This window comes from Pararge aegeria, chromosome 4 (genome assembly GCF_905163445.1).
Source record: "Pararge aegeria chromosome 4, ilParAegt1.1, whole genome shotgun sequence".
Classification (NCBI taxonomy): Eukaryota; Metazoa; Arthropoda; class Insecta; order Lepidoptera; family Nymphalidae; genus Pararge; species Pararge aegeria.
The window spans coordinates 11,053,646-11,079,179 of record NC_053183.1 but is presented as its reverse complement, the minus strand read 5'-3'; the positions used below and the strand labels follow the sequence as shown (position 1 = coordinate 11,079,179).

General features: G+C 35.0%; 1 protein-coding gene across 2 annotated transcripts; it reads right to left on the bottom strand.

Annotated features, from left to right (window-relative positions):
• Positions 1 to 573: 573 nt before the first annotated feature.
• Positions 574 to 24,269, bottom strand: LOC120637899 (RE1-silencing transcription factor-like). Of its 2 annotated transcripts, XM_039909955.1 has the most exons (27): positions 23,950 to 24,269; positions 23,466 to 23,636; positions 22,479 to 22,604; positions 21,631 to 21,715; positions 19,958 to 20,120; positions 19,026 to 19,149; positions 17,979 to 18,115; positions 17,174 to 17,259; positions 16,905 to 17,016; positions 15,636 to 15,850; positions 15,260 to 15,357; positions 14,139 to 14,202; positions 12,820 to 12,875; positions 10,869 to 10,917; positions 10,073 to 10,239; positions 7,978 to 8,041; positions 7,758 to 7,882; positions 6,998 to 7,101; positions 6,219 to 6,462; positions 5,384 to 5,572; positions 4,479 to 4,603; positions 3,386 to 3,533; positions 2,858 to 2,944; positions 2,422 to 2,479; positions 2,225 to 2,346; positions 1,523 to 1,607; positions 574 to 1,232 (listed from the first exon to the last, which is right to left on the bottom strand). In XM_039909955.1, the coding sequence occupies exons 1-27, from the start codon at positions 24,097 to 24,099 to the stop codon at positions 1,174 to 1,176; spliced, it is 3,213 nt and encodes a 1,070-aa protein (XP_039765889.1). In that variant the 5' UTR covers positions 24,100 to 24,269; the 3' UTR covers positions 574 to 1,173. The 2 variants fall into 2 exon arrangements, with proteins under 2 accessions (XP_039765889.1, XP_039765890.1); XM_039909956.1 differs by lacking the exons at positions 17,174 to 17,259; positions 17,979 to 18,115; positions 19,026 to 19,149; positions 19,958 to 20,120 and having other exon boundaries at positions 23,950 to 24,266.
• Between the last annotated feature and the right edge of the window lie 1,265 nt (positions 24,270 to 25,534).

Below are 25,534 nucleotides of genomic sequence, written 5' to 3'. Positions count from 1 at the left end.
AATATTATTATTGTTTAATAGTATATGCTTGATTAAAAAATGCAATGCCTGTTTGCACTTGCTGTTCTTGATTTGCAATCCTAAGGAGAGGTAGAGTTTTCTAGGGTGCACTTTTTTAACTAAAACAATGCAAGTTTATTTGCGTTTCTTAGCTTATTTACAGAGATTCTTTATACCTGATAGGCATCGAAGATAAACCAATAGTTTTTTTGCATAATTATGCCTTTATTTTAACAAATAAAAATCATTGTTGTTTTTTTATTATGTGTATCATAATCTTCTTATAAGTATATGCGTGATTAAAAAATGCAACGCCTGTTTGCACTTGCTTTTCTTGATTTGCAATCCTAACGAGAGGTAGATATAGTTTTCTAGGGTGAACGTTTTTTTACTAAGACAATGGAAGTTTATTGGCATTTATTCGCTTATTCTTTGCTTATTCACAGCGATTCTTTATACCTGTAAGGCATCGAAGGTGAAATCAATAGTTTTTTTGTCTAATTGTGCCATTATTATGAAGGAAATAAAAATCATTGTTGTTTTTTTTATTATGTATATCATAATCTTCTTAATGTTTATTTCAAGACAAAATATACAATAGGTATTGAAAATATTTTAAAACTTGAATATCTAACTATTAATACACTAATATTAAACGCACAATTTTCTTATAACACTCACGAGCTAGCTAAGCTCATCATGTAAAACTACCTTAAAACTATGTTTTATTACATAATATATAAATTATGTGTATTAAAAAACAAACATTAGGTATTTCATACACCACAAAACATACAGTGTAAACAGCTTACATCATTTATTTATATTTTTTCAATAATAAAGATCTATATTGCTTAAATAAAATAACACAAAAATACATTGAGGAGTCCTCCGATCTTACAAGGTATTTGAATAAATTTGACATGTGATGTCCAATACAAAAGGCTCTCTGAACGGAGCGGGAGATAAAGTTATAAAAATATCTCGTAATCTTTTAATAATGACCCGTCAGTTTGATTGGTCTATTCCTGTAAATATCGTCATTTTTCAATAATAGGAATGCTCGATTCCTGAGCTTTACCACTCCGTTTTAGCAGAAACGCACATTTAGCGCTACTGTTCCGAATAATTATCTTAAATAAAATATTAGCGTAATCGATAAATATAATTAGATTATGATTCATCACCAAGTTCGCAGCGGGTTGGCGCTGCCCTTTCCCTTTTCAAAGTTTCTGTAATATATAAAAACTATGTTAACAACATGTAGCGACTAGTATTAAAATAATAGTCCAATAGTTTTTCAGAATAACCACAAACATATTTATCATATCAACCTATTACCGGCACATTACAGGACACGGTTCTCCTCCCACAATGAGGCCGTAGTCCACCACGCTGGTCCAGTGCCGATTGGTGGACTAGGCTCAAATTACAAATCATAAAATCATGTTCCCTATCTACTGCAATCAATAAATGATATGTTAAAACTGAAACATGACATACATACTTTAAAGTTTGTTACCTCCATCGCCCGTTATCGTAGATTTAACATTAGATGCATCAGATGTTGGAAGCTTAATACCTTGTTTTAAAACCATGGTACCACCCTGAAACAACATCACGTCATGGTAAAATATTAAATTTGTTTTGTGTTCCACCAGACCAAAAAGCTGGTCAAAACGGTTTGGATTTTTAATAATACATTGTGTATAGTTTTTACTTTAGAGAAACATTTTGCCTACTTTTTTACATGCACCTCATTATTCTCGTCATATAATGTAAATAAGCTTTAAAAATTTATCATTTTGAAAACAACAAAATACATATAATATATAACTAATAATCGAAAAGGGTTATCGAGTCTACCGGTTATCCTAGAGCTTACCTTGGCCAACGAATTAGTTTGGCCATCCAAAGAGGCAATGCTGCCAGCATCTTAGGAGCTGTGCCTCGCTGCGGTTTTTTTAAAACCTTATTTACATTATTAGACGATACGACGATATTTATATTTTTGATATAATGTTTTAGGAAGGGTACGGAAAAAGCAGGTAGGAGAAAACAGACATGCAGATATATCAAATATACAATTTGAAAACAATACACAATCACACGCCTTTTATATCATTTTGGAGGACTCTCAGGCATGTAGGTTTCCTCACTATGTTTTGATTCACCATAAAATTTATATAAATATTGTATATTTATGTTTTCTTAAGTAACGCACCTTCATTTCGACTAGCCCTTTTTTAGCCATTGCTTCCACTTCCGCTTTGGTCATAACTATTTTTTGCACCTTCACAACCTTCTTGCCTATTTGCATTTCACAGAGCTCGGGCGCTGCCTTCGCTAGAAAATATAAATCAATCTGTTAGTACAACAGTCGCATAACTCACAAATCGAAATGTATACAAAAAACCTTACGTCTTGAAGCCGGCAAGGGCATCACTTTAATTCCTGGCGGTAACGCTTTTATCGGCACCTGTAATAAAGAAGAGACATTTGAACAATAACCACGAACAAAATAAAGAGTACACGTGTACGGATATATTATGTATACGTGTATATGCAAAATAAAAGTTCAAAAACTAAAACCCGACTATGGAGAAATTTAATTTTTATAGTAATCAAAAATAGGGTCCCATAAGGGTTAAGAACCTTGGTTTATTAACAAAATAAGCCACAGTGCAATGCAGTGGTGTCGCTTAGAGTCGGCATTTTTATATAAATGTAAAGTTTGTAGCCTTTGAAATCCGGATCATAATAATCCGGCGTCATTAGCGTCGGATTATCAATTATTTTTACGTGTAACGAGCCTAAAAAAACTTATGTTACTTAACAACTGATATAATATTCTCACCTTTTTCAATGTTTGTCCTGTAGGTGATACTAGTAAATTCGTAGTAGGGGTATTGGGCGGTTCAGGAGTCACGCTCATGCTCTGTATCTGAAACATATCACTAGGTACAATAACCCGAAAGAAAAATTCAAAAATTTAAAACTCAAAGTAAAGCAGCAATAAGGTCTTTATTTCATTAGTATTTCCTGAGTTTTTATTCAGCGTTAATTTGCGTTATTCTGTGCAAATGACTGTTGTTGACGCGATTTATAAACGCAGTAGTATATATGTATACGAAAGAAAGTAACAATAATGTTATACACCTGTATTGGTGGTGACGGGATCAGAATACAGTTGTCACTAACCCTCTTCCCGGGGGTAGGAGTCGATTAAGGTAATATAAATGAGAATGGGCAGCAACTTCCTCTGTGCTACTACTACATCAATACAATCTACAACGGTTATGGGCAAACCCTCCCGATGGGAGAGCCCTTTAGTCCAGCAGAGCACTGTTTTAGGCTAATGATTGATTATTTAATAATGTTTTACCTGATCAATATCGGCGACACTACTTGTTTCAAGGAGGTTTACTATTTCTTCCTTTTCTGAACTTGTTGTGCTCGAACTTTGAACGTCATTGATTGCTTTCGTCACTTCTACAGCTTCTTCAACATCTACTTTCTTAATTTTTGGAGGCCTATACAAAAGGAAAAGCTATTAGAAATACTAAGTGTGGAAACATTATGATGCATATCAGGTGATTTATTGGCTTAGTAAATGTACAAATTAATGCTCTGATGACATATATATTAATATGTCATCAGAGCATTGATTTGTATGATGTATGTTGAGCGGTGTATGACCTATAATAATCATCAGTCATCAGATAGACCCGTAATAAATAAGTATATAGAAATATTATTAGACTAGGAAACCACCCATAAAAAGTAACTTACAAAGTCGCATTTAAGTAGGTAATAGTATAGACCCGTTAACGTCACAATCTATGCTATGGTTTGATAACTGTGTGCTGGACACACTGAGATAAAATATATAATCTATTTTAATATTATAAATGCGAAAGTTTGGATGTATGTTTGTTATTACATCGCGCCGGAACTGAATGGATCTGGATAAAATTTAGAACAGAGATAGATTAGCCTGAAGTAGCTCATAGGCTACTTTTAGCCTGGAAGAAGGTAAGGAAAATGTTTTTTATAGTGGTACTTCAGTGTTTTTTTGTCCTTCCTTCACGCCAATTAAGCAATCCACTTGATTTTAAACTAAGATTTTCGTGGTTAAACAAACAATGATATTTTTGGATTTGTCGATATTTCGACCCAGTTGCATGGATCGTGGTACGGTCGTGACCAAACAAATCCAATAATATTATCGTGGTATGTACCCGTTGAACTATATTTAAGGAATCCACTTGATTTATGGCATTTATCTAGTTGAAAGGAGGGAAAGTAACATTGGCTTCTTTTTATCCAAGGAAAACAAATGATTCCCGCGAGATTTGTAGGAAAGCGTTATAAACGCAGACGTCTTAAGAACGCAGGCCAAAGCTAGTAGATAATAAAAATGGCCAAATTTATAAAAAACAACCCACATTATAACTGCGATTCTATAGTTAACTTACACTTCTTTAGCATCCTTTCGTGGTCGGCCGCGTTTTCTTGGTGGATTGGCAAGCGACGAAGCGGGCGGTGTTTTGGCTACCGTGACAGGCTTTGAAGGCTGACTTGGGCGACGACCTCTGCGACTCTAAAGGCCATATTTTTAATTAAGTTAAAACCCAAAAAAGCGGAAATAAGTCTATTTTTTGTTTTTTGTTTTATAATGTAAATAATCCTTTTGTTACTCTTTAGTCTAAAGTTTATTTTCAAATTGTTTAAGAAATAATAAAACGCAATTATTAGAATTACTATTACTCTATTAAAGTTTTTTTTTTGTTTATTATATTTATAAAACATTCTTTAAACTGAAAGTAATGAAAACATTGTTTACATTATAGACATTATATTTTTTAGTTCTCTGATCACAAAATTATATATTACAGTATATTTTCATGATCATGTTTACTATTCAAATTCAAATTCAAAAATGTTTTATTCATTTAGACCTTATCACAGGCACTTATGAAGCGTTCATACATTTAACATGTAACTTTGTTAGGTGACGGTGATAACTGCATTCGTTAACTTAACACTAAAGCTAGGTGGGTTCCAAAAGCGCCTTGGTCTAATAAGAACCCACAACAAACTTAGCCAGTTTTTTTCTGTTATCACCATCTCACAGTCGAGTTAATATTTAGCTATGAAGTTAGAGTAGTTCTTCCCCAAGTTTTTTTTTCATGCATGTAATCCTTAATATTATAATAGCAATATTTGCTAAACTATTGCAAGCTCTTATGCTGCTGGTAACACTTGGAATTTTCTATTTGAACAGTTAATTGATTGTTCAGTTCTGAAACTCTAGTTTTAGCGAAATGTCAAAACTTACTTTTTTGATTAGCAAGGCAGAGTTAATCGCATTATTCCCTACCTCGGTACTTCTATCTGGTTCACAGTAGTCCTCATCGTCCTCGGTAGTTTCATCGTCGTCGGACATATCTTGCGTTCTCTCGCGTATCATTTTCGCGTAGTCCTTGATCTTGGATGGTCGTGTCGAACGACGAATAAGCCCTTCGTCTGTACTGTTTCGTTCATTTGGCGAGCCATTTTTGATTATTATCTACACAATTGACAGTATAATTATTTGATGCAATAGATCATGAACTTTTTCCATTATTGTTTAAGTGACCTGTTGCGATAGTGCAAATCCATACTCATAATTTAAATGCGAAAGTGTGTTTGTTTGTTTGACATTCCATTACGCCATTTGTATTTCCTTTAAGCAATCGAGTTGATTTTTGGTATGTTAGTTGAAAGGATGGAGAGTAACAGACCACTTTTTATTTAGGCTATTTTATAGTTATAGATAATAATAAAAAAGCAGTATATGATAAATTTGTTAATCAATTATTAGGGCAGTGCCCTTTTTTAAGATCTCCTGCATGTATTCAGCCAACTATTGACCATCTGATATCCATATTTTCCGTATCGGAATGCATATCGTTGGTAAAGCCCCTCGCAATAATGAATGTTAAAACGTAAAATTTAAATTGTTGATGTTGGATAAGAGCAACTGCTGAGTTTCTTGCGGGCTTCTTCTCGTCCGAACCGTAGTAAAGTCACAATAAACAGACAGACTTGACGTTTCAAAAGTGCTTATATTAGGCCTACTTGAATAAAATGAATTTTTTATTTGAATTTGAATAGGGTATTTTTAAATTGAGCCTTCTAGCTATTTAGCAAGTCCTAGCAAAACACACACTAACCTTTGGAATTTCTTTTCCTTTATCCTTTTCAGTGTTTTTCTCTTTTTCCTTTTCTTTTATATCTTTTTCATTGGTATCTTTCTCCTTTTCCTTGCTATCTTTTTCTTCCTTAGAATTACCATTATTTTTAACTTCCCTCGTTTCTTTTGGTTCTTTATTCTCTTTGGTTACGATACGTTTTTCCAGTTGTTTCTTCTCTACAGGGAGAGATTTGTTTGTAAGGAATTTCCTCTCCTCTGCGCTTCTGTAATATTCACACTTTTTTATTTTTACGTAGTAACAAATATTGCGATAAGATTTTATTCGCGGAATTTTATTTGATGAAAGGCATTTAAATTATTTAAACTTTTCTTGGAATAAAAGAACCCCGTCCAATATACCAAATCTATAATATACATTTATACCATATTTCAGCACATTTTTGCATTGAGAAAAATTAATAAGAATTATAATAAAAATAACAGAATTGCACCATACATAATAAGTCATAGGAACTGTGTATAGGGATAAAAAGTTGTTTATACCACTGTCTCGGGCCCATTAACTAGTTATAAGCAAACTCAGTTAAATCCGATGCCATATGGCTTCGTAAAAAAAAAAGAAACTGAACAAATACACTATCATAGATAAAAGGCGAATTTGCTAAATAAAAATCATAATGATAAAATAAATTGTAAATCAGGCATTAATTATGCGGTGCCCGCTTTAAAATAAAAAGATACATGCATGCGCAAAATATATATTATATATTTATGTGGTTGAATAAAAGCTAGACTAACCTTAACTTAGGTGTAGATGTTTGGAACTGCGGCCGTTTGCTTTTTAATGTTTCTAGGACTTTGTTAGAGGATATTTTACTTGTTTCCGTGTTACGGCTGTTTGTCTGAAAAAAATAATATATTATTTTGTTGAATACTTCTTGACATTTAACCAAGGAATCTCCATCCAAAATTAGTATCACACATGACATTGAAACTAGAGGCAGAGATTTCGTTAACGTCAGTATGGCACATGACTTATTGGAAAGCTGATGAAATATCCTGCAAATAATTGTATCTGGCGGCTAATCTGACATCGTGTATGAGATTCTTTATTTATTATTTAATTGCTCAATGTACTATTTTCATCTCTATATAAGCAACATTTAGTACAGATTAGGTACAATTATTTGGAGAATATTACATCAGTTTTCCAGCACTTCATGGCCATGCTGACGTTCACGAGGTTTTTATCTAAACTACGAACGGTGAGACTGCTGCGGCCAGTGCTCCTAGTTTAACTTATTAAGTTAACTTTGAAGTAAATTCAATCTGTAAAATTTGTATACAACAATTGCTGTTTTTGGTCACTGATATACAATAACAGTTGTACGCCATCGTGAATGTGACCTAATTTTATATGAAAACTAAGCAGGTATTTCCCGTCAGTCCGCGTCGATTCCCAGTTACTAAGATTTTTATTAAGTCAACTCATAATTTTCGGCTGCCAAATTGGCTAGGCGCCTAATGTTTGCGTATTCTTGGTATAATGTTTTCTTACTCTTTTAAGATCTTGCAGTTCCTTTTCTAGTAAACGTAGGGATTTATCGCTGGCACCGCCGCTATTACTGCTCTCCACTCTTGAAATAGGTTTATTTTTTTTTAGAGTGAGACGAGGTGATATCACTGCAAACAAATATTACATATAAAAACGCATAGTTAATAAATACAACTTAAAAAATGATTAGATAAGATTTTAATGTATGAAATAACCAAGTTACCTGCATGACCTGCTTGTGGTACTTTGTGTTTTATTTCTTCAGCTTTTCTCAATATATTTGCCGCCTAGAAACAAAAATATATTGTCATAACAGAACTTTGAATAATATGGAGCCTGGCTTACATATTACAAAGAAATTGTAATCTTTCTCCGAATCGAGTATTAGCAATATTTATGGTGCCCTAGTATCCACTTTTGCGTTTCTGTAGGAAACTGCAGTTGTGCTGACTGCAGACTGCTGGTTTAAGCTAGCTTATGTGTGTATAAATGTGATTTTTATTGCTGCGCTCTGAAGGAATTCACAATGATCGCAGAGTGTTTTTTGTTACGGGAACGGGAAATAGGCATAGGATATAACGATAATTACTATAAGTATATTAATGTATATAGATTTTTTTAAGCACTATCACATTAGGTTTAATTATTACAGAATAATTAAACCTAGTGTGTATGGGTGGTGACGGTAGATTACTGACAGAATACAGTTGTCTCCACCCCACTTTATCCCGGGGTTTTTTTTTTTTTCGGAATGTGTGTAGCTGATTAACCCTAATGATTTTAACAGCGTAACGCGGGCTTGTTGGCGAGCCTGGTAATGGGGCTCTGCCAGGAAGAGTTTGAACCCTAGGGCTCGAAGAAGCGAAGGGATCGTCGGCCTGAGGGCGCCTCATGTGAGGCCGAACCTCGGCTCAGGCGATTGGAGTGAAAGGGTTACGGACGGTGATTAATCCGCACGCTTCCGAGAAAGTGGTGCGAGCCCACGTCCGGTTGACGTTAGAAGTCGGGGACCTCGTCTTCGCCGGCGAAGACGCTGTGCATAGGTTGATTGTGTGTTCTGATAGGGAGCATTGTCAGTAGTAATCTGATCCTCAGGGTCGTGAAGGATATGTGTAGGCCTCCTCTTGTTGAGAGTGGCGCTAAGGTTGGGTGAATAAAAAGAAGCCGCAACTATGAGAGGGTTGCGATGTCGGAGAGACTTCTCAAAGTAAATTATCGAGAGTTTTTTTAAATATTGAGCAATAGTGGTGAGTTTGAGATCGCCGTTGCGTACGAACCAGGGTCACCCAGTAGCGTTGCGCATGAAGCGGTTATGGAGTCTGGAATCTCTTATATGCGGAGGGAGGGCGAAACGCGCAGGCGACGCTCACATATGACATGATGGGGCGGACACAGGTTTTATAGAGTGTCACTTTATGACGAACTTGACAACTTGCTACGTCTGTTTAACATGGGTTAGAGTCTACCGAGAACGAAGGCAGCCTTGTTGATGCGAGGTATGGTTCGGCATGTTGTATAGAGGGCGGTGTCATCCGCAAATTGGGCTAGCTCTACGTAGGGGCTCTTTGGGATGTCGCTAGTGTAAAGCGCGTATAGGAGGGGTGATAGGACAGAGCCCTGAGGGACTCCGGCTCGTATGGGTTTGGTAGATGACAGAGTGCCATCTATCCGGTAACGGAAGGTGCGATCGCTCAGATAGTCTCTTAGCAGGTGCAAGATTCTATCTGGGATGCCCTGATCGTGAAGCTTATATATTAAGCCCGCATGCCAAACCTTGTCGAAAGCTTTGGCTACGTCGAAGAATACTGCTCCTGTGAGCAGCGGGTATCTTTTTTCAAAGAGACCTCTGTTTATGTGCTCCGTCAGGCGGTGCACTTGGTGGATGCTAGAGTGTTTGGCTCGATAGCCGAATTGCTCGTCGTTGAGAAGCTTTTTTGCTTCTACGATGGCTTTGAGTCGGCCCAGTATTATTCTCTCTAAATAAATAAATAAGAATTATGAAAATCTCAATAGCGCAGTGGGCAGCGACCGTGAATTCTTAGTCCAAGGCCGTGGGTTCGACTCCCACAACTGGAAAATGTATGTGAATATTTTTTTTTTTGTTGTTGTGTGACGAACATGAATGTTTTTAAGTGTATGGGTATTTATTTGTATATTATAAGTAATTATGTGTATTATTCATAAAAATATTCATCAGTTATCTTAGTACCGAGAACACAAGCTACGCTTACTTTGGGGCTAGATGGGGATGTGTGTATTGTCGTAGAATATTAATAATACTTTTACTTTATAGTGATAACACTTTACTTAACACTTACCTGACTATCAACGGTTTTGTTGACAATTTTGACACTATCCATGGATGTGGGGATGACAGGTTTTTCTAACACCTTTTCTGGCGTCGGTTTGTTCGTTGCATCGTTGTTTACAATAGCAAGCGTATCCACTGTTTGTAGCTCTGTGTACGTGACTTCATTCTCACTTTCTACAAAACAATAAATTTTGTTTATAGATATAAAGTAGACTATATTTTAGATTGTAATAGGAAATTATAGATGTTCTTTGTCCCCCTTTCTGGCGGAGGGGTGAGCACCGAGGTTTTAAGTGGAAGCTCCTGTGTTCGATCACTGGCATTTTGGTAATTTATAATGGTTGAATTTTCTGTGGTCTGGTCTCGTAGGAGGCTTCGAACGTGGGTAGTTACCACCCCGCCGACGACGTGCCGTTTAGGGATATCGTTTTAATATAACCGCCAAAACTATAATAGGTAGGCCCGTTATCAGCTTAGACTGCATTATCACTTAGCACCAGGTGAGATTGCAGTCAAGGGCTAACTTGTAAAGGAGTAAAAAAATATGTATTTGTTACATAGAATGTACGCGCACTGAGAAGTGTGTTAGCGCAACGAATGTTACACGAGTGTAACATTCGTTGCCCCGTGGGGACAGGAGTGGACATAAAAAATAAATGGCGGCAATCAAAACACGGAAGAAATACTCAAATCCAATGCAATGAAAGCCATGCGTGTCTCGAATAAACACGAAAAAGACATTACCTTTCGAGTTTATTTATATAAAATAAATCGCATAAAGTACAAAATGAAGTATATATTACCTTCAGAGTTTATCTCCATTTTCTCTATGCAACTTTTATTGTCGTTAACCTGTAAAGAACGATACATTACTTTAAGACCTGTTATGTGGTATGTGTGTATGTGGTATTTAGTATATCCCTACTAATATTATAAAGGTCAATGTAAGTTTGTTTGTTACGCTTTCACGCAAAAATCACTTAACCGATCCTCATAAAACGTTGTACACATATTCTTGGAAGTGTTAGAAGTAATATAGGATACTTTTTATCCCGACATTAAGCTCGGTTCCTTCGGGAGAGGGGATGAAAGTGTTTGATGATTTTACACCATAACTCCAACAAATTATAACCAATTTAAATGATTATTTTGTACTATAGAGGTTATAATATGTATTTAATTTTGCCCAAACTTTGTGTAGATCTGATGAATGTGGTTGGAGATAGAGGACAGAACTCCTCAGCGGACAGCAGCAAACCCCTCATTTAAGGCTTAGCGATACTGAATACTTTAAATTATTTTAGAACTACAACTATATTGAATGCAACATCAAAAAACAAAATCAAACGCAACAGCTAGTAGTAGTTTAAAAATCTAATTTTTATTTAGCGATAATCGATAATCCGCGACAAGACGACATGATAATTTGAATATCACCTGGGACGATCTAAAGGTCGTGATTGTCGGAGATATTACAGACATGAGGCTTAACACCTACGCCTCAGTTTGAAAGACACAGGGCTGCACTTTGAAGGACTTCTTTGCATGCCCTACGAAGTCTTACTCTGTTTATAGGGCATGGTTTTCCGCTTAACATCAGCTTGATCCGTTAACTTAGAAAAAGTAAAATAAGACAGTATACAGATTTTGAAACTGCTAGGCTTATTTATTTTGCAAAGTGTAATGTCGTATGGGATCTTGTTATGGGATGCTATATGGGATGGATAATATATTGCGAGGCTACTGAGAGTATACAAATTTATATCTAAGTTTTATATATCGATGGCACAGCTTTTTTCTGTTGTATAAATATAGTTTCTATAGTTGCTTATATAGAAACTATATTTATACAACAGAAAAAAGCTGTGCCATCGATATATAAAACTTAGATATAAATTTGTATACTTTCAGTAGCCTCGCAATATATTTATATTGAACATTTCGTAATTACAAACAAAAAGACGTTATAAACAATCGACTTACTAGAAACGGACATAAATTAGTGATATCTGCATATCGTCTGAGAAAAGTACAGAAATCCTTTGTGGGTATATGCTTTTACAAAATGATACCGAAGGTTATATTAGATCTAACTTTACCTACGTTTAAACAATATATTAAAACACATTTAACCAAACGAGGTTACTACACGATTGATGAATTCCTTAACGACAAGGCTGCTTGGAAGCAGGCCACTCCGCTCTCATCTCTCACAAAACAGAAAAATTCTAAAGTTTGGTAAACTATATTAAAATGATTTTGGAAAAGAGCAATCTGCTGATTTTCTTGCCGGCTCTTCTAAGTGGAATCTGCCTTCCGAACCGGTGGTAGAGTGACTACAAACAGACTGACTTGACTTATCAAAAGTGGTTATAAACTAGGCCTTCCAGAAATAAATGAATGTTGGTAACAACATCACATCATCATATCATACTTAAAATGATTAAAATCGATGAACAATTTTATTTTATGCTTAAAAATGTAAGATTATAAAAGACTTGCATCATCCGTCCCCAACTTATTTATATTATAATTACTTTACTTGTACATGTACCTACCTATGATAAATAAATAAAATAAATATTTTGGTAGTACCTACTAAGTAGAATAAGGTGAAATGTAATTTATAAGATTGTTAATAAAGGCTATTATTATCGGGGACTTTACATTGTCATCGCAGATGTATGAAACTATATAAATCACAAATATATTTTTACCCAAATATGTCAAAATAATATTATATGAAAAACTTACTAGGTAATTTGCTGGTTTATTTATTTCGATTATCATCTCATCGCCCTCTTGTTTTACTGTAAAAATAAATTGTTACAATTATTGTAAAATTATGTGATACTCAACTATGCAAAAACAATCATATTTGTTTTTTCATAGTTGAGTATAGGTATATGAATCGTACTTTGCCTAGTCAGTGTGCCAAAATTACGACGATATAGAATTTAAATCTTGCTCTAATGCAGGTCTACGGGCGTTTTCCGATTGTAAATGTAAATAAATATACTACGACAATACACACATCGCCACCTAGCCCCAAAGTAAGCGTAGCTTGTGTTCTGGGTACTAAGATAACTGATGAATATTTTTATGAATAATACACATAAATAGTTATAATATACAAATAAACACCCAGACACTTAAAAACATTCATGTTCATCACACAAACATTTTCCAGTTGCGGGAATCGAACCCACAGCCTCGACGCAGAAAGCAGGGTAGCTGCCCACTGCGCCAATCGGCAGTCTATCACATTTCAGTGATAATTAATGTTAAAATATACATATACAACTTACGATTCACTGTCAGCGAGTCGCGCACTAGACTTTTATTTATTTATTAACGATAGGCCAGCGCTTGACGACAATCATGCCCGTTGGAAAGCAATGATGAGGTCTAGGTCTAGGTTGGAGCACGCTTGCCTAGAAAAGGCCTATTCACTCTAGCCTTGAAGGTACTCAAATTATACGTGGCAGGAACACAATTACAGTGGGCAACGTAACGTCTACGAGCTATGTAAACTGTTTTTTACTATTTTATAAGATCAACTGACTTTTTTGTCTGTTACCATCTTACCGACCAAGACGTGCAGCTAAGTGATATAGCTAGTTCTAGTACGGTAACGGTTTAATATTACTGCCGTACCCCTAACAGGTTAGCCCGCAACACTCTTAAACTGCATCATCATTTGCTAGCAGATGAAATTGAAGTCAAGGTCTAACTTTTAAAAAACAAAAAAATGTGACGACTAACTAACTGACTAAGGAACGCGTTATTTCAGCGGCCCGATTATGAAGTTACAATTTACAATATTTAAACTAATTACTGTTTTAAATACGATAAGTTAAATGTAATTTATTGATGAACGACAATACGATTTGTAACGTCACCCCTACTAACGCAACGTATTGTGTGAAACACATTACGGACACCCAACGCTACGAGTTTTCGGATGTTGGTAATGTTTTTTTTACGCATACAAAATACAAAGATTTGAGATCTCAACACGCGTGGCGTATTGTGGCACGGGTCGGCGTATTGCATGTGTTTAGTGGCCTTACTATTAATTCCGTTATCCTCCTCTTCATCTTCATCCATTTCCATTGATGACTCATCTTCTATATCCTGTGGGGGGAAAATATTATTAAAGAAATAATTCGAAAATGAGTTTGTTTTTCCTTCACGCCCCTAAGCAACCAATATAGACTTGATATTTGGCATGGAGTTAGTTGAAAGTCCTTTCAACATAGGCTACTTTTGGTCCTGGAAAACATCAAATTTCCAAGGGTGGGTTTTACGGGCACATTCTTATTTATACATCAAATAACTTCCATAACGTCCTAACAAAGCGACAGTTCTTTTTCGAGGTAATACCGCGGAGCGCAGCGACTTAAATATTGCAAAAATACGTGTGTGTACTTATGTACACGCGTTGGAAGTTATATTTCTTTGGCGTAAAGTGGATATAAACAGTCGACTTACAAGAAATGGTCATAAATTAGTGACATCTGCATATCGTCTGCGAAAGGTGCAGAAGTCATTTGTGGGATTGAGTATACGCTTTTATAATATGATTCCTAAGGTAATTTTGGACCTACCAATCCATAAGTTTAAAGAATGTGTTAAAACACATTTATTACAGCGAGGTTATTATACAATTGATGAGTTTCTTAATGACAAGGTTGCTTGGAAGCATCCGGCTCCGCTTTCATCTCTCACAAGATAGAAAAATGAATGTTAAAATATAAAATGTAAATTTTTGATGTTGGAAAAGAGCAACTGCTGAGTTTCTTGCCGGCTTCTTTTCGGTAGAATCTGCCTTCCGAACCGGTGGTAGTCACTACACACGGACAGACTTGACGTTTCAAAAGTGCTTGTATTAGGCCTACTTGAAATAAATGAATTTTGAATTTTTTGTAACAAGATACAAATGTTTTCAAAAATTGTATCTTACGCCTTATTCTACGTTTGTAGAGAAAATGACACAAAAAATAGAAAAAGGTATTGTTTGAATTATTGAAAGTCAACTGTCAAACCTTTTTTGGTAAAACTACAATGTTGACTATAGCTAACTTCATGGTGTCGGTTTTTTGGTATTTGGGCGCGCCCATTGTAAAAAATTACTCTCACCATTTTTCCCTAACGCGCCATAAGAGGTATAACTTCAATAAAGAATACTTACATTTTCAATTTCGTCATCGTGCACCGCGATAAGATGGGAATTGAGCTTGTCTTGGGTCGTGAAAATGAGCTCACAGTAGTCGCACATAAATTCTACACCTGAAAATAAATTCATATTATAATATAAAAGAGACCACCGGCTTATTACCATTGCTTTAACCAGTATTATTTAACACGTGGTGCGTGCTGGGGCTCGAACTCGGTCTCCACAAAAGGAAACCCGAAGCAATACCCACTAGGCTATCACCGCTTCAAAATATATAATATTTTAAGGTATTGCATTACTAATCACTCCAAAGTGGCCTACATTAGAATCTACATTGCACCTGTGGGAAGCAGGGTCGGGTCGCTAGCTTATTTATTAAAAAAAAAATTACCATTAACATGTGACTTGATGTGTGAAGTAACGGCTTCCACGTCTTCGAACTTCTCCTGACACAGCGGGCACGTGAGGTTCTGCGTAGCATGTATCGCAGAGTGATATATGAGATCGTCTTGGGTGTCGAACACATCATCGCACTGCTCACAGCGGTAGTTTTCTTGAGGGCCGAGCGTACCGATCGCGCGATCGCGATGTTTTATACGTATATGCCTGTCAAAGGAATTAGTTTTAGCATTATCATTTTAGTACATTTTCCAAGTCTATATAAAAAAAGAAACACTTTATTTCACGTAAGGAGTATACAAGTAAACAATGTAGACATTGCAATATCAATATTATAAGTATTTATGTATATCATTCTTAAAAAGTATTCGTCAGTTATCTAAGTACTCATAACACAAGCTACGCTTACTTTGGGGCTAGATGGCGATGTGTGTATTGTCGTAGTATATTTATTTATTTATTATAATAAATAAATAAATATATATATATATATATATATATATATATATATATATATATATATATATATATAAAAAAATAAATATATAACTTATGTAATTTGATGATTTAATGTATAAGTAGAATTTACAAACAATAAATAATGAAAAAAAAATAAAAACACTGCTAGCTGGTACAAGTCTGTACTGCACGTTTTTTTTATAGTATTAATTGACGGAACAAGCAGGTGATTATTAGCATAAATCTAATTTGGAGGAAGATTTTTAAACAAACTTTTTTTTATTTCACTATTCAATTTAGCCCGTATTCACAGTGGTGATAAGTGATGATGCAGTCTAAGATGGAACGGCCAAACCTGTTAGGGGCAATGGTAGTTATGTCAAACCTATACCCCTAATCAGAACAATAAATAGCTTGGTGGCGCGCCTTTATCAATAGGGTGGTAACTAGCCACCGTCGTAGCCTCCCACCGTACCACCAGGCCAGATAAAATGCAGAAATTAAAAGTTTCCAAAATACCCCTGCCGGGGATCTTTCCCGAGTCCTCCGCTTATAAGACCACAACGCTTACATAATATAGAAACGTCTAAAATAGAATGGTCTTATGGTACGGTGGGAGGCTTCGACGGTGGCTAGTTACCACCAACTTTGAATTTCTGCATTATAGTTATATTACATTACCTTTATATAAAGGCTTGCGTAGAAAATGGTTCTAACTGCATAACTTATTCAGTATTTATTTACTGTGAGATGGTTATAACAAAAAAAATACCCAACTAAGTTAAAGATTTGTAAAGATTACCTGGTATAGTGATGAGATTTCGTGAAGCTCTTTTCACAATATTTGCAAGGATAGGGCCTATCACCAACATGCGATCTCACGTGCCGCACCAATTTCGTTATCGACCCGAAGCCTGCAAATTATATTCCTATGTTGGTACAAATGTTATGGTAAAATCACAGTACAAATTTTCCCCTTAGTTACGGGAAGCTGTGAATTCTACTATGTTAGTGAATTGCGCATGTTCATAGCTTATTGGTAAGGAGGGAGGGGGTTTCCATTTGACTCACGCTCTGGACAATATTCACAGCAGAATGTGGCTTCCTTATTGTGGATTACGTCTACGTGTCTTAGCAGGGTTGATCTATCCTGGAACCTGAAAAATACAGCCATGATTTAAATAATTAGTTAAAGTTGAGATGTCCAGGACACTAAAAATTTACTTATGAATGTAAAAAAATATGGTTTAAATATATTTTTTTTAGTCTACATGTTATTTTATTTTATTGCGTGTAGAGACTTATTTATTATGAGGTAGTATAAATCTTATTTCGAGAAAGTTTGCTATGCCAATCTGTAGTTATAGCGTAGTCGATTAACGTCTCAATGCAGGGCACAGACCGAGTTTCTCATAAGAAACACGCATAGACCCACCACGCTGCTACAAAGCGGGTTGATGGGCTTTAGCCGTTATTACCACAATTAAATGATAATAGAGCTTGTCTCCATTTACGTACGCTCCGAGGCACGGGGGCTGACACAAACTTCGGGCTATTCTGGAATAGAAAATAATCAAAACGAAAATTCGGGATCCGTAGTTGAAATATAGTTATAGCTTATTACAGTGAAATTCAGTTTTACATAGAACCATGGACTTTTCCGGGGTAAAAGTGTACATAATGTACTATACTTTATATTATTAGAGTGATAATACACGTGTCATAAACTAGAGTAGTCTGTCACAGCGGCCAATGACTCTGGCATAGACAACATACTAGGCCCAGTATTGATTTGGTAATACAAAATTCAGCATTGATTATTCAGGAGTTTTGCTTCAATTACACGATATAATTCGATGAAACAAAGAACCCTCACTTTTTGTCACACTGCAGGCATTTGTGCGGCTTCGGAATGTGGACGTGCTTCTTTTCATGCGTCTCCAATTGTTCATTAGATAAGAATGTGGCTGGGCAGTTGGGACACAATAGTTGTGGTATATCGGGATGAACTATCTGAAATATATTAATTTTTACTTAAAATACAAAACTGACTACCATTTACAAAGCTTTAATTATTAGAGCTCGTTTGGGAGTTACTATCAACAAGTACAAGCAGCACTGTTACGGTCTTAAGGCAGTGTAATTACATCACAACATAGTTATATATTGGTCAAGAAATATCATTCCTATCAGCTGTAAGCGTTCTCCTTTCGCCGGTTAAACAAAGGACACGGCATGCTATGACGGCCGACTGGCGCAGTGGGTAGCGACCCTGCTTTCTGAGTCCTAGGCCGCGGGTTCGATTCCCACAACTGGAAAATGTTTGTGTGATGAACACTTATGTTTTTCAGTGTCTGGGTTTTATCTGTATATTATGAGTATTTATGTGCATAATATTAATAAAAATATTCAACAGCTATCTTAGTACCCATAACACAAGCTACGCTTACTTTGGGGCTAGATGGCGATGTGTGTATTGTCGTAGTATATTTATTTATTTATTCTTCGAGAAGTCAGAGAAACAATTTTTGAACCTAGTATTCAAGTATCATCGGAAGAAGCAAAGGACACAGCATCCTTCGAGAAGTCAGAGAGACAATCTTCGAACCTAGTATTCAAGTATCATCGGAAGAAGCAAAGGACACAGCATCCTTCGAGAAGTCAGAGAAACAATCTTCGAACCTAGTATTCAAGTATCATCGGAAGAAGCAAAAGACACAGCATCCTTCGAGAAGTCAGAGAAAATCTTCGAACCTAGAATTCAAGTATCATCGCAAGAAGCAAAGGACACAGCATCCTTCGACAAGTCAGAGAAACAATCTTCGAACCTAGTATTCAAGTATCACCGGAAGAAGCAACCGACAACTGTGGAGCTGAACAGTGAACTTTGTTTTAAGTGCCTTCTTACTAAGATATTACTCACCTTCTCGTGGCGCTTGAGTAATATCAGTCTTTTGAAATTTTTATCACACGCAACACATTGGAATGGCATATCTAGAGAATGTAGCACTTGGTGTGCCGCTAGGTCGTATTTTGTGAAAAATTTACTGAAAAAGAAAATCGCCACCAGTATTATTTTCAGAATTAGTATATAATAGAGGATGGTTAACCAAATTGTAGGAATATATTAAAGTAAAAACGGAATCGATTTAAAGGTAGCAAATTAAACGATAAATAAATTGAATGTCAAAAAAATAAATAATTAATAATCGCACATATAAAATCATGTCAATAATTTATATACGATAAATATGGTACTTTGTATGATCATAGTGTCACTTTCGATATAATAAAGACAGATTTATTTATTACTAGAAAATTTTAACTTGTAATGGTAATAGTATTATGTATACAGTATTAGGTATAGTTTTTCTGGTCATATGAAATACTATAATTGTACAACGTGTAACAGAATTACGAAATAATATTGAAGGATGCATAAGTATATTCCATAAGAAATCACCCTGTATAGATATTAAATCAATACAAGCATATTTATTTTTCCATACAAACGGAATCACAAGTGTTTACTTATGACAACCCTATTGAAGATAAAAGACCGACACGCGTATAGTACCTAAGCTACGCGACGCAACAAAGTGACAGGAGTCCCAAGATTGTAATTTTGTATGTGATGTTAGGGCTGTATCTTCCAGTAAAAACTATGGCAGTGGTTTACTCAAATACTATTAGGTTCTCGGTTCCACAGATAATTCTTAGAGACAGTACATAATGTACCTCTAAAGCCTGTGAAGTATTATTTCGGTTTTCATTTACACGTTGTATATGACCTAAAAACTCGTCATGTGCCGAAGCCAGGTGGTGTGTTACATATATGTTTTGGGCAAAACTTACACGTTACACTGGACACAAGTAACTTCCCGTTTCCTGTGTTTCTGCCGTATGTGCAAGGTCAGCAATTGCTGCAGTGGATAGGTGCAATCGCACAAATTGCACGCCCAGCAGCCGTCTTCTATCTTTTTCTGTGTTACCTTACTTTCTCCATCAATTGGTGTATCTAAACAATAATCTATACAATAAATTTTTTTTCTTAACACAATTATTCTCCCACCCACATTGGAGCAGAAATCAAATCTCCTCTGAGATCTCCTATGCGAGATAGGATGCAAATGCCCAGCAATTGGATGGTAAAAGACTATAAACAGACTGACTTGAAGTTTCAAAAGTGCGTATAAAACTAGGCATACTTGAAATAAATTAATTTTGAATTTAATACCTGTGCTGCGCTGTACATTGTCAGTATTTAACTAATATTGTATGTTGTCATTAAAAATTCCAACATATTAGCAGCTCACCACAGTGCGCAGGTTTATTCCCAGACTGAGAAGGGTTTAGTTAGGTACTGACCAAGTGCAGATTGGTAGACTTAACACCCCTTGGTAACATTACGGAGAGTTCCAAGGCATGCAGGTTTCTTTGTGATGTTTTCCTTCACGTTTAAAGTAAGTCATATTTTAAAACACACATTAATCAGGAAAGTTATAAAAGAACAAGTTCTGTAACCCTGAAAAGTATGCCAAAGTCATAGACACTAACTTTTTTATTGTCAACGAAGATTTTGGTCTGAAAACAATGCTCCTAGAAGAAATAAGTTGTGATATTAATTAAACTTTATATTATCAAGTATACTGCAATACCCAAATTATAATTGGCATAACACAACCTTTCAAACATTACATATAAGTGTATCTGACAGCGACTGAATCTACAAATCAGAGTAGATAAACTTTTGCGAAAATCACAGCTTCAATTAGGCAAATGAAATACAAGCTTCAGGTACTATCTTAGATAATTATTACATACTCAAGGTTTCATAATTACATAGGTCATTAAACAATGAAATAAATATGAAAGAAAAACAACTAAAAATATTATTATTGAATATTATTACCTGATTTCATGCAAAATCTCTTACTTATGCACTGAAAAACACAAAAAAATATGTACATGCAGATATTATAGTTGTAAATTTCGAAGATTGATTCAAATTATAGTATGCTCTATAGAGGGTTAATTAGGCTAAGCTATTGTGATCATTATCAATCACAAGTTTCAGATGAGCAAGTTACAAGTAGGTAGCTGCAAGGTCCTTTTGCAGATGCAGGAAAAGTCTTAAAAAAGTCAGTTTTAGTGTTAAAATTTCAAAGAGACGCAATTTTCTTTAGCAATACACCAGTACTGCTAAAGAAAATTAGTACCTAAACTAAAACTAATTCTGTTTAACAAGAAAACTGGCAACTCCGGATTTTTATTGTCGAGTTTATTAATACTAATTTTTGTTCTGTACAATAAACATATAAATTGTTCTAGGGGGCCAGCTTCATACTAATATTTGAATCACTTTTAAATATAAGTACTAGAATTAAACTCAATACATATTACTTACATAAAAAATTAAAAGGAAATAAGGAAACAGCTATGAACACACGCATTGTCAAAATACATTTGTTTCGGAAATGCAAATTAAAATAAAGTTAAAACTAAAAAAAAAGCACCCAGGCAATTACCTTTACCCCTTGTATTATCTTTAGGTTTGGTGTCTTTGCTTGTTACTACTTTGATACAGGTTTTTGAATCTTCATCATCTCCAATCTAAAAAAATTTTTTTTTTATGTTTAAGTCATATTTTTTTTATTTCTGTCCTTATTTTTTTATAAGAAATTAAAAACTACAAACGCCACGAATAGCCACGAATTAAAATATTTACACCCCTTTAGAATTCGAATTTACATACAATCGTGTTCTGAATAGAAAATCCTCACAGGACTCCGACAGATGTCAGGTGAGGATACATTCCTTTCGGGGGTTATCAGATACACGGATATACAATTTTTTGATTTTGACTAACAGTGACTGTTACGTTGTATCCCTAGAGTAATAAAAATTAATAGCTGTAATTTTTGTACAACGTCCTGTTATCTAGATAAAAACGTCTACTAATAATTTAAAATAAACATAATTTGTACAATCAAAAAGGACTCTTTATCATTATTATTAAAAGAGTGAGTTGAATGTTCTCAATAGTTTTGTTAACTGAATAATTAGGTTATTTTGAGATATGGTTATCTAAATAATGGTGTTTATATAACCAGCATGTGCGTCACCATCATCATATCAACCTATTACCAGCCCAATACAGGACATGGGTCTCCTCCCAGAATGAGAAGGGTTTAGGTCATAGCTAACGCGAGTTGTTCACCAAGCTGGCCCGAGTGCAGATTACTGGAAAAGCACATTACCAATTCCAAAATAAGTGTGAGAATCTTTTAAGAAACATACTGTTTATTATATTAGCTGGCTACATAGGATAGGCGATTGGGTGTGATATCAGTACAAATGCTTCAAGCTATATTACCTTAACATTATAAACATTTCCATCTTCTTCGTCACTGTCTGAAATTTCATGCGATGTAACTTGAATGGTTGCACCACCTTCAACAACTGTTTTAACAGTCTCCGAGCCAGCCATGTTACGGTATATCTGAAAATATGTTTTCAATAAGTCACTGCTCAAAAAATCTTTCATAGTCAGTTTGTTTTGGAATACAAAATGACTTTGATATGTAAACCAAAAAGCAAGATATAAATATTTTCTACAACAAACTTGGTATAGATCATATACTTTGTATTCCCTTGTACATAGTAGCCAGGAAAGTAACAATAATTTTCTACACTTTACTTGTCAACTTAAAAATGTAGAAAACATTTATTTCAGGTTATCGGATTAAGTTTTCTCCAACTAAACATGTCTGGATCTGTTTGCAAGAATTCTGCATGCCTTGTCATCAATTTCCTCAGCCTATTAACATCTTATTGCTGAGCGCAGGAAAGACCAAGGAGAAAGAAGTTACATAGAACATGTTCAAAAATGCCTGTTGGCTTGAAGATTTCAAAATTCTAGTGAACAACATAACTTAATTTATTAGTCGCTGGTGTCATGCATTGGCAGAACTGGGTGAAATGTCACTATTAGGTATTTCATTTCACTTCAAGTTAATCTTGACTGCAATCTCACTTGTTGGTAAGTGATGATGCAGTCTAACATGGTAGCATGTGTACCTGTTATTGGTATAAATATAATATCAAACCCTTATTCCTAATGAGTTTCCTATATAGAAATTTTAAATTTTTCAGTAGCATGTTTGTTGTAGGGTTATAACTACCCCCAGGCTAGAGAAAATTAATAAATTCCCATTTTGACCCCATCAGGGATTGAACTGGGAGCTCTAATACCAGTGCTCATCTCTGCGGGAGTTCAACATTGTACACTAATTACCAAGACAAAGCTAATATTCAAATTAATTCTTTTAAATCATAGTTTAATATTCAATTAAATGCTTACTCTTGAAAGAGTATTGGGCCAGTTGACCGTCCCCAATGGTGTACCATTTTGTACATACTGAAGAATAGCCTCATCAGCTTGACGTACTATGTGCTTGTATTCATAGAAAATATTCATAAAGAACTTGCATCGTTCACATATATATGTTGGCTTTTTATCTGATGGAAGCACCTGTGGAAACAAAAATTATCAGGGCTAAAAGTGGTAAGCATTTTTTTAACCACTAGGTGGCGCTTTTAATGAGTTGTCATGAAAATGAGCATAATCAATAGAGTAGACAAAATTTATTTTGTGATCTAATATTTTTATTTGGTTTAGATTGTGTAATGCTTATTATTCTTGCCAAATATATTTATAGGCGCCATTACAATATAGTCGGTCAGATCACGATCACAGAGATACCTATAGGTGGCGTCCATTCTACACATTTTGTGGAACATTTTTATTATTCACGTATCAAATATTATGTTAATTAAATAAATACCTCAATTGATACGCTTGATAAGATTTTTAATGGAAGTGTTACTATATTTTTCGATTTGCTTTTTTCATACAAACTTCCCAATGGTCTATTTTGCGTAAGGCAAAATCGACATATCTTCACAACACCTAAAGTTTCTCTTCTATTTTCCATTTTTTCGAATTAACCAAAACAATATATCAGAAACGCTACACTGTGATTATAATAATTTTCTACATAACCTCTCATTTAAAAACACTACCGAAATACAACTCAATTGGAAACTTGAAACACGAAAGTGACATTAGCGCCACTAAGTTATTGTATTGAGGACGCGACCGACGAGACGCCAACCACTAGCGCTCAATGTGGGGAGTAGGCAAAATAACGTTGAATAGTATTTATTCCTCAACAATAGGTGGCGTGCATGTAATGCAGAAATGCAAAGAGAATACAAACATAACTAGGGCAATAAAAGGGTGCAATAAAGAGTGATTTCGATCGAAAAGTCTTCGGTCAATATTGAACAAGATGTTCAAAATGTGTTGTGCCAGTGAATAAATAATAAGTTCTCACTCATGAATTGGGAAACTATTTTTGTTAGTTTACCAATGAAACAGCCGTATCCGAGCTGAATATTTGTATACAAGAGCGATATAAGTCACGGAATATCTTATTTAAAATGATATTTTCGCTGTATGCAATTAATAGAAGTTCTAATAGATTTTTTTAGACAGAAAAGCACCATAATCAAATATATAGGTAAATGAGAAAACCACTGACTCACTCATTCAACGCCTAGTCACATAATCTCAGGTACTTTATAGCCTATAAACATGAAATTCGAATGGAAGTTTTCTTGTGCAACTGAAACTAAAATTACACTCCTAATATTTGGAGTTTTTTAAGAAGTTTTTCATTCTTTGCTTTTAAAAATCAGGTGTAGATAATAGAATAAACTTGTGAGCATGTATTTATTTCCGATTGTGACCTGATAACGTATAAATCATGGGTACTGATTTTGAGGTTCTGCTGGAGATAGGCATATGCGGTGCCGGGTTTATTTCAGGGCAAATCAAAAGTTCATCGCGGACAAAGTCGCGGTCAACAGCTAGTAGGTATTATATAATTAAGGTTAAACAAAACCGGGAACTTTTGTGCGCCCAGTGTAGAACGCCTGTATTCATATTAGAGCAATCACATCTTATATAATCTATATTATATATATAATGAAAATGGTCTTCGCTTGAGGCTCAATCACGCCTAAACCACTGATCGTATCGACATGAAACTACCACCATTCGATGCGAAATTTTTCCTAGATGGTTTATGTTTATTATTTTTGAATTCCAACATTCCTTCATTTTTTTATTGCTCTTTTACTTTTATGAACATTTATCCCGCTAATAAAAACAAAAGATAAGCATTTTCTCTTGATTCTTTTGTTTTCATGGATTTCAACAGAGTGTATTAAACGGATTATGGTTTTTTACATTCAGCTAAGAATCTACTCACGGTAGTGGAGAACGGCTGGACCAATTGGGCTTTTTTTTTATCTTCAGAATTGTCAGGAGAAAGTTTTGTATGTAAGAAAATTTTAAAAAAGCCC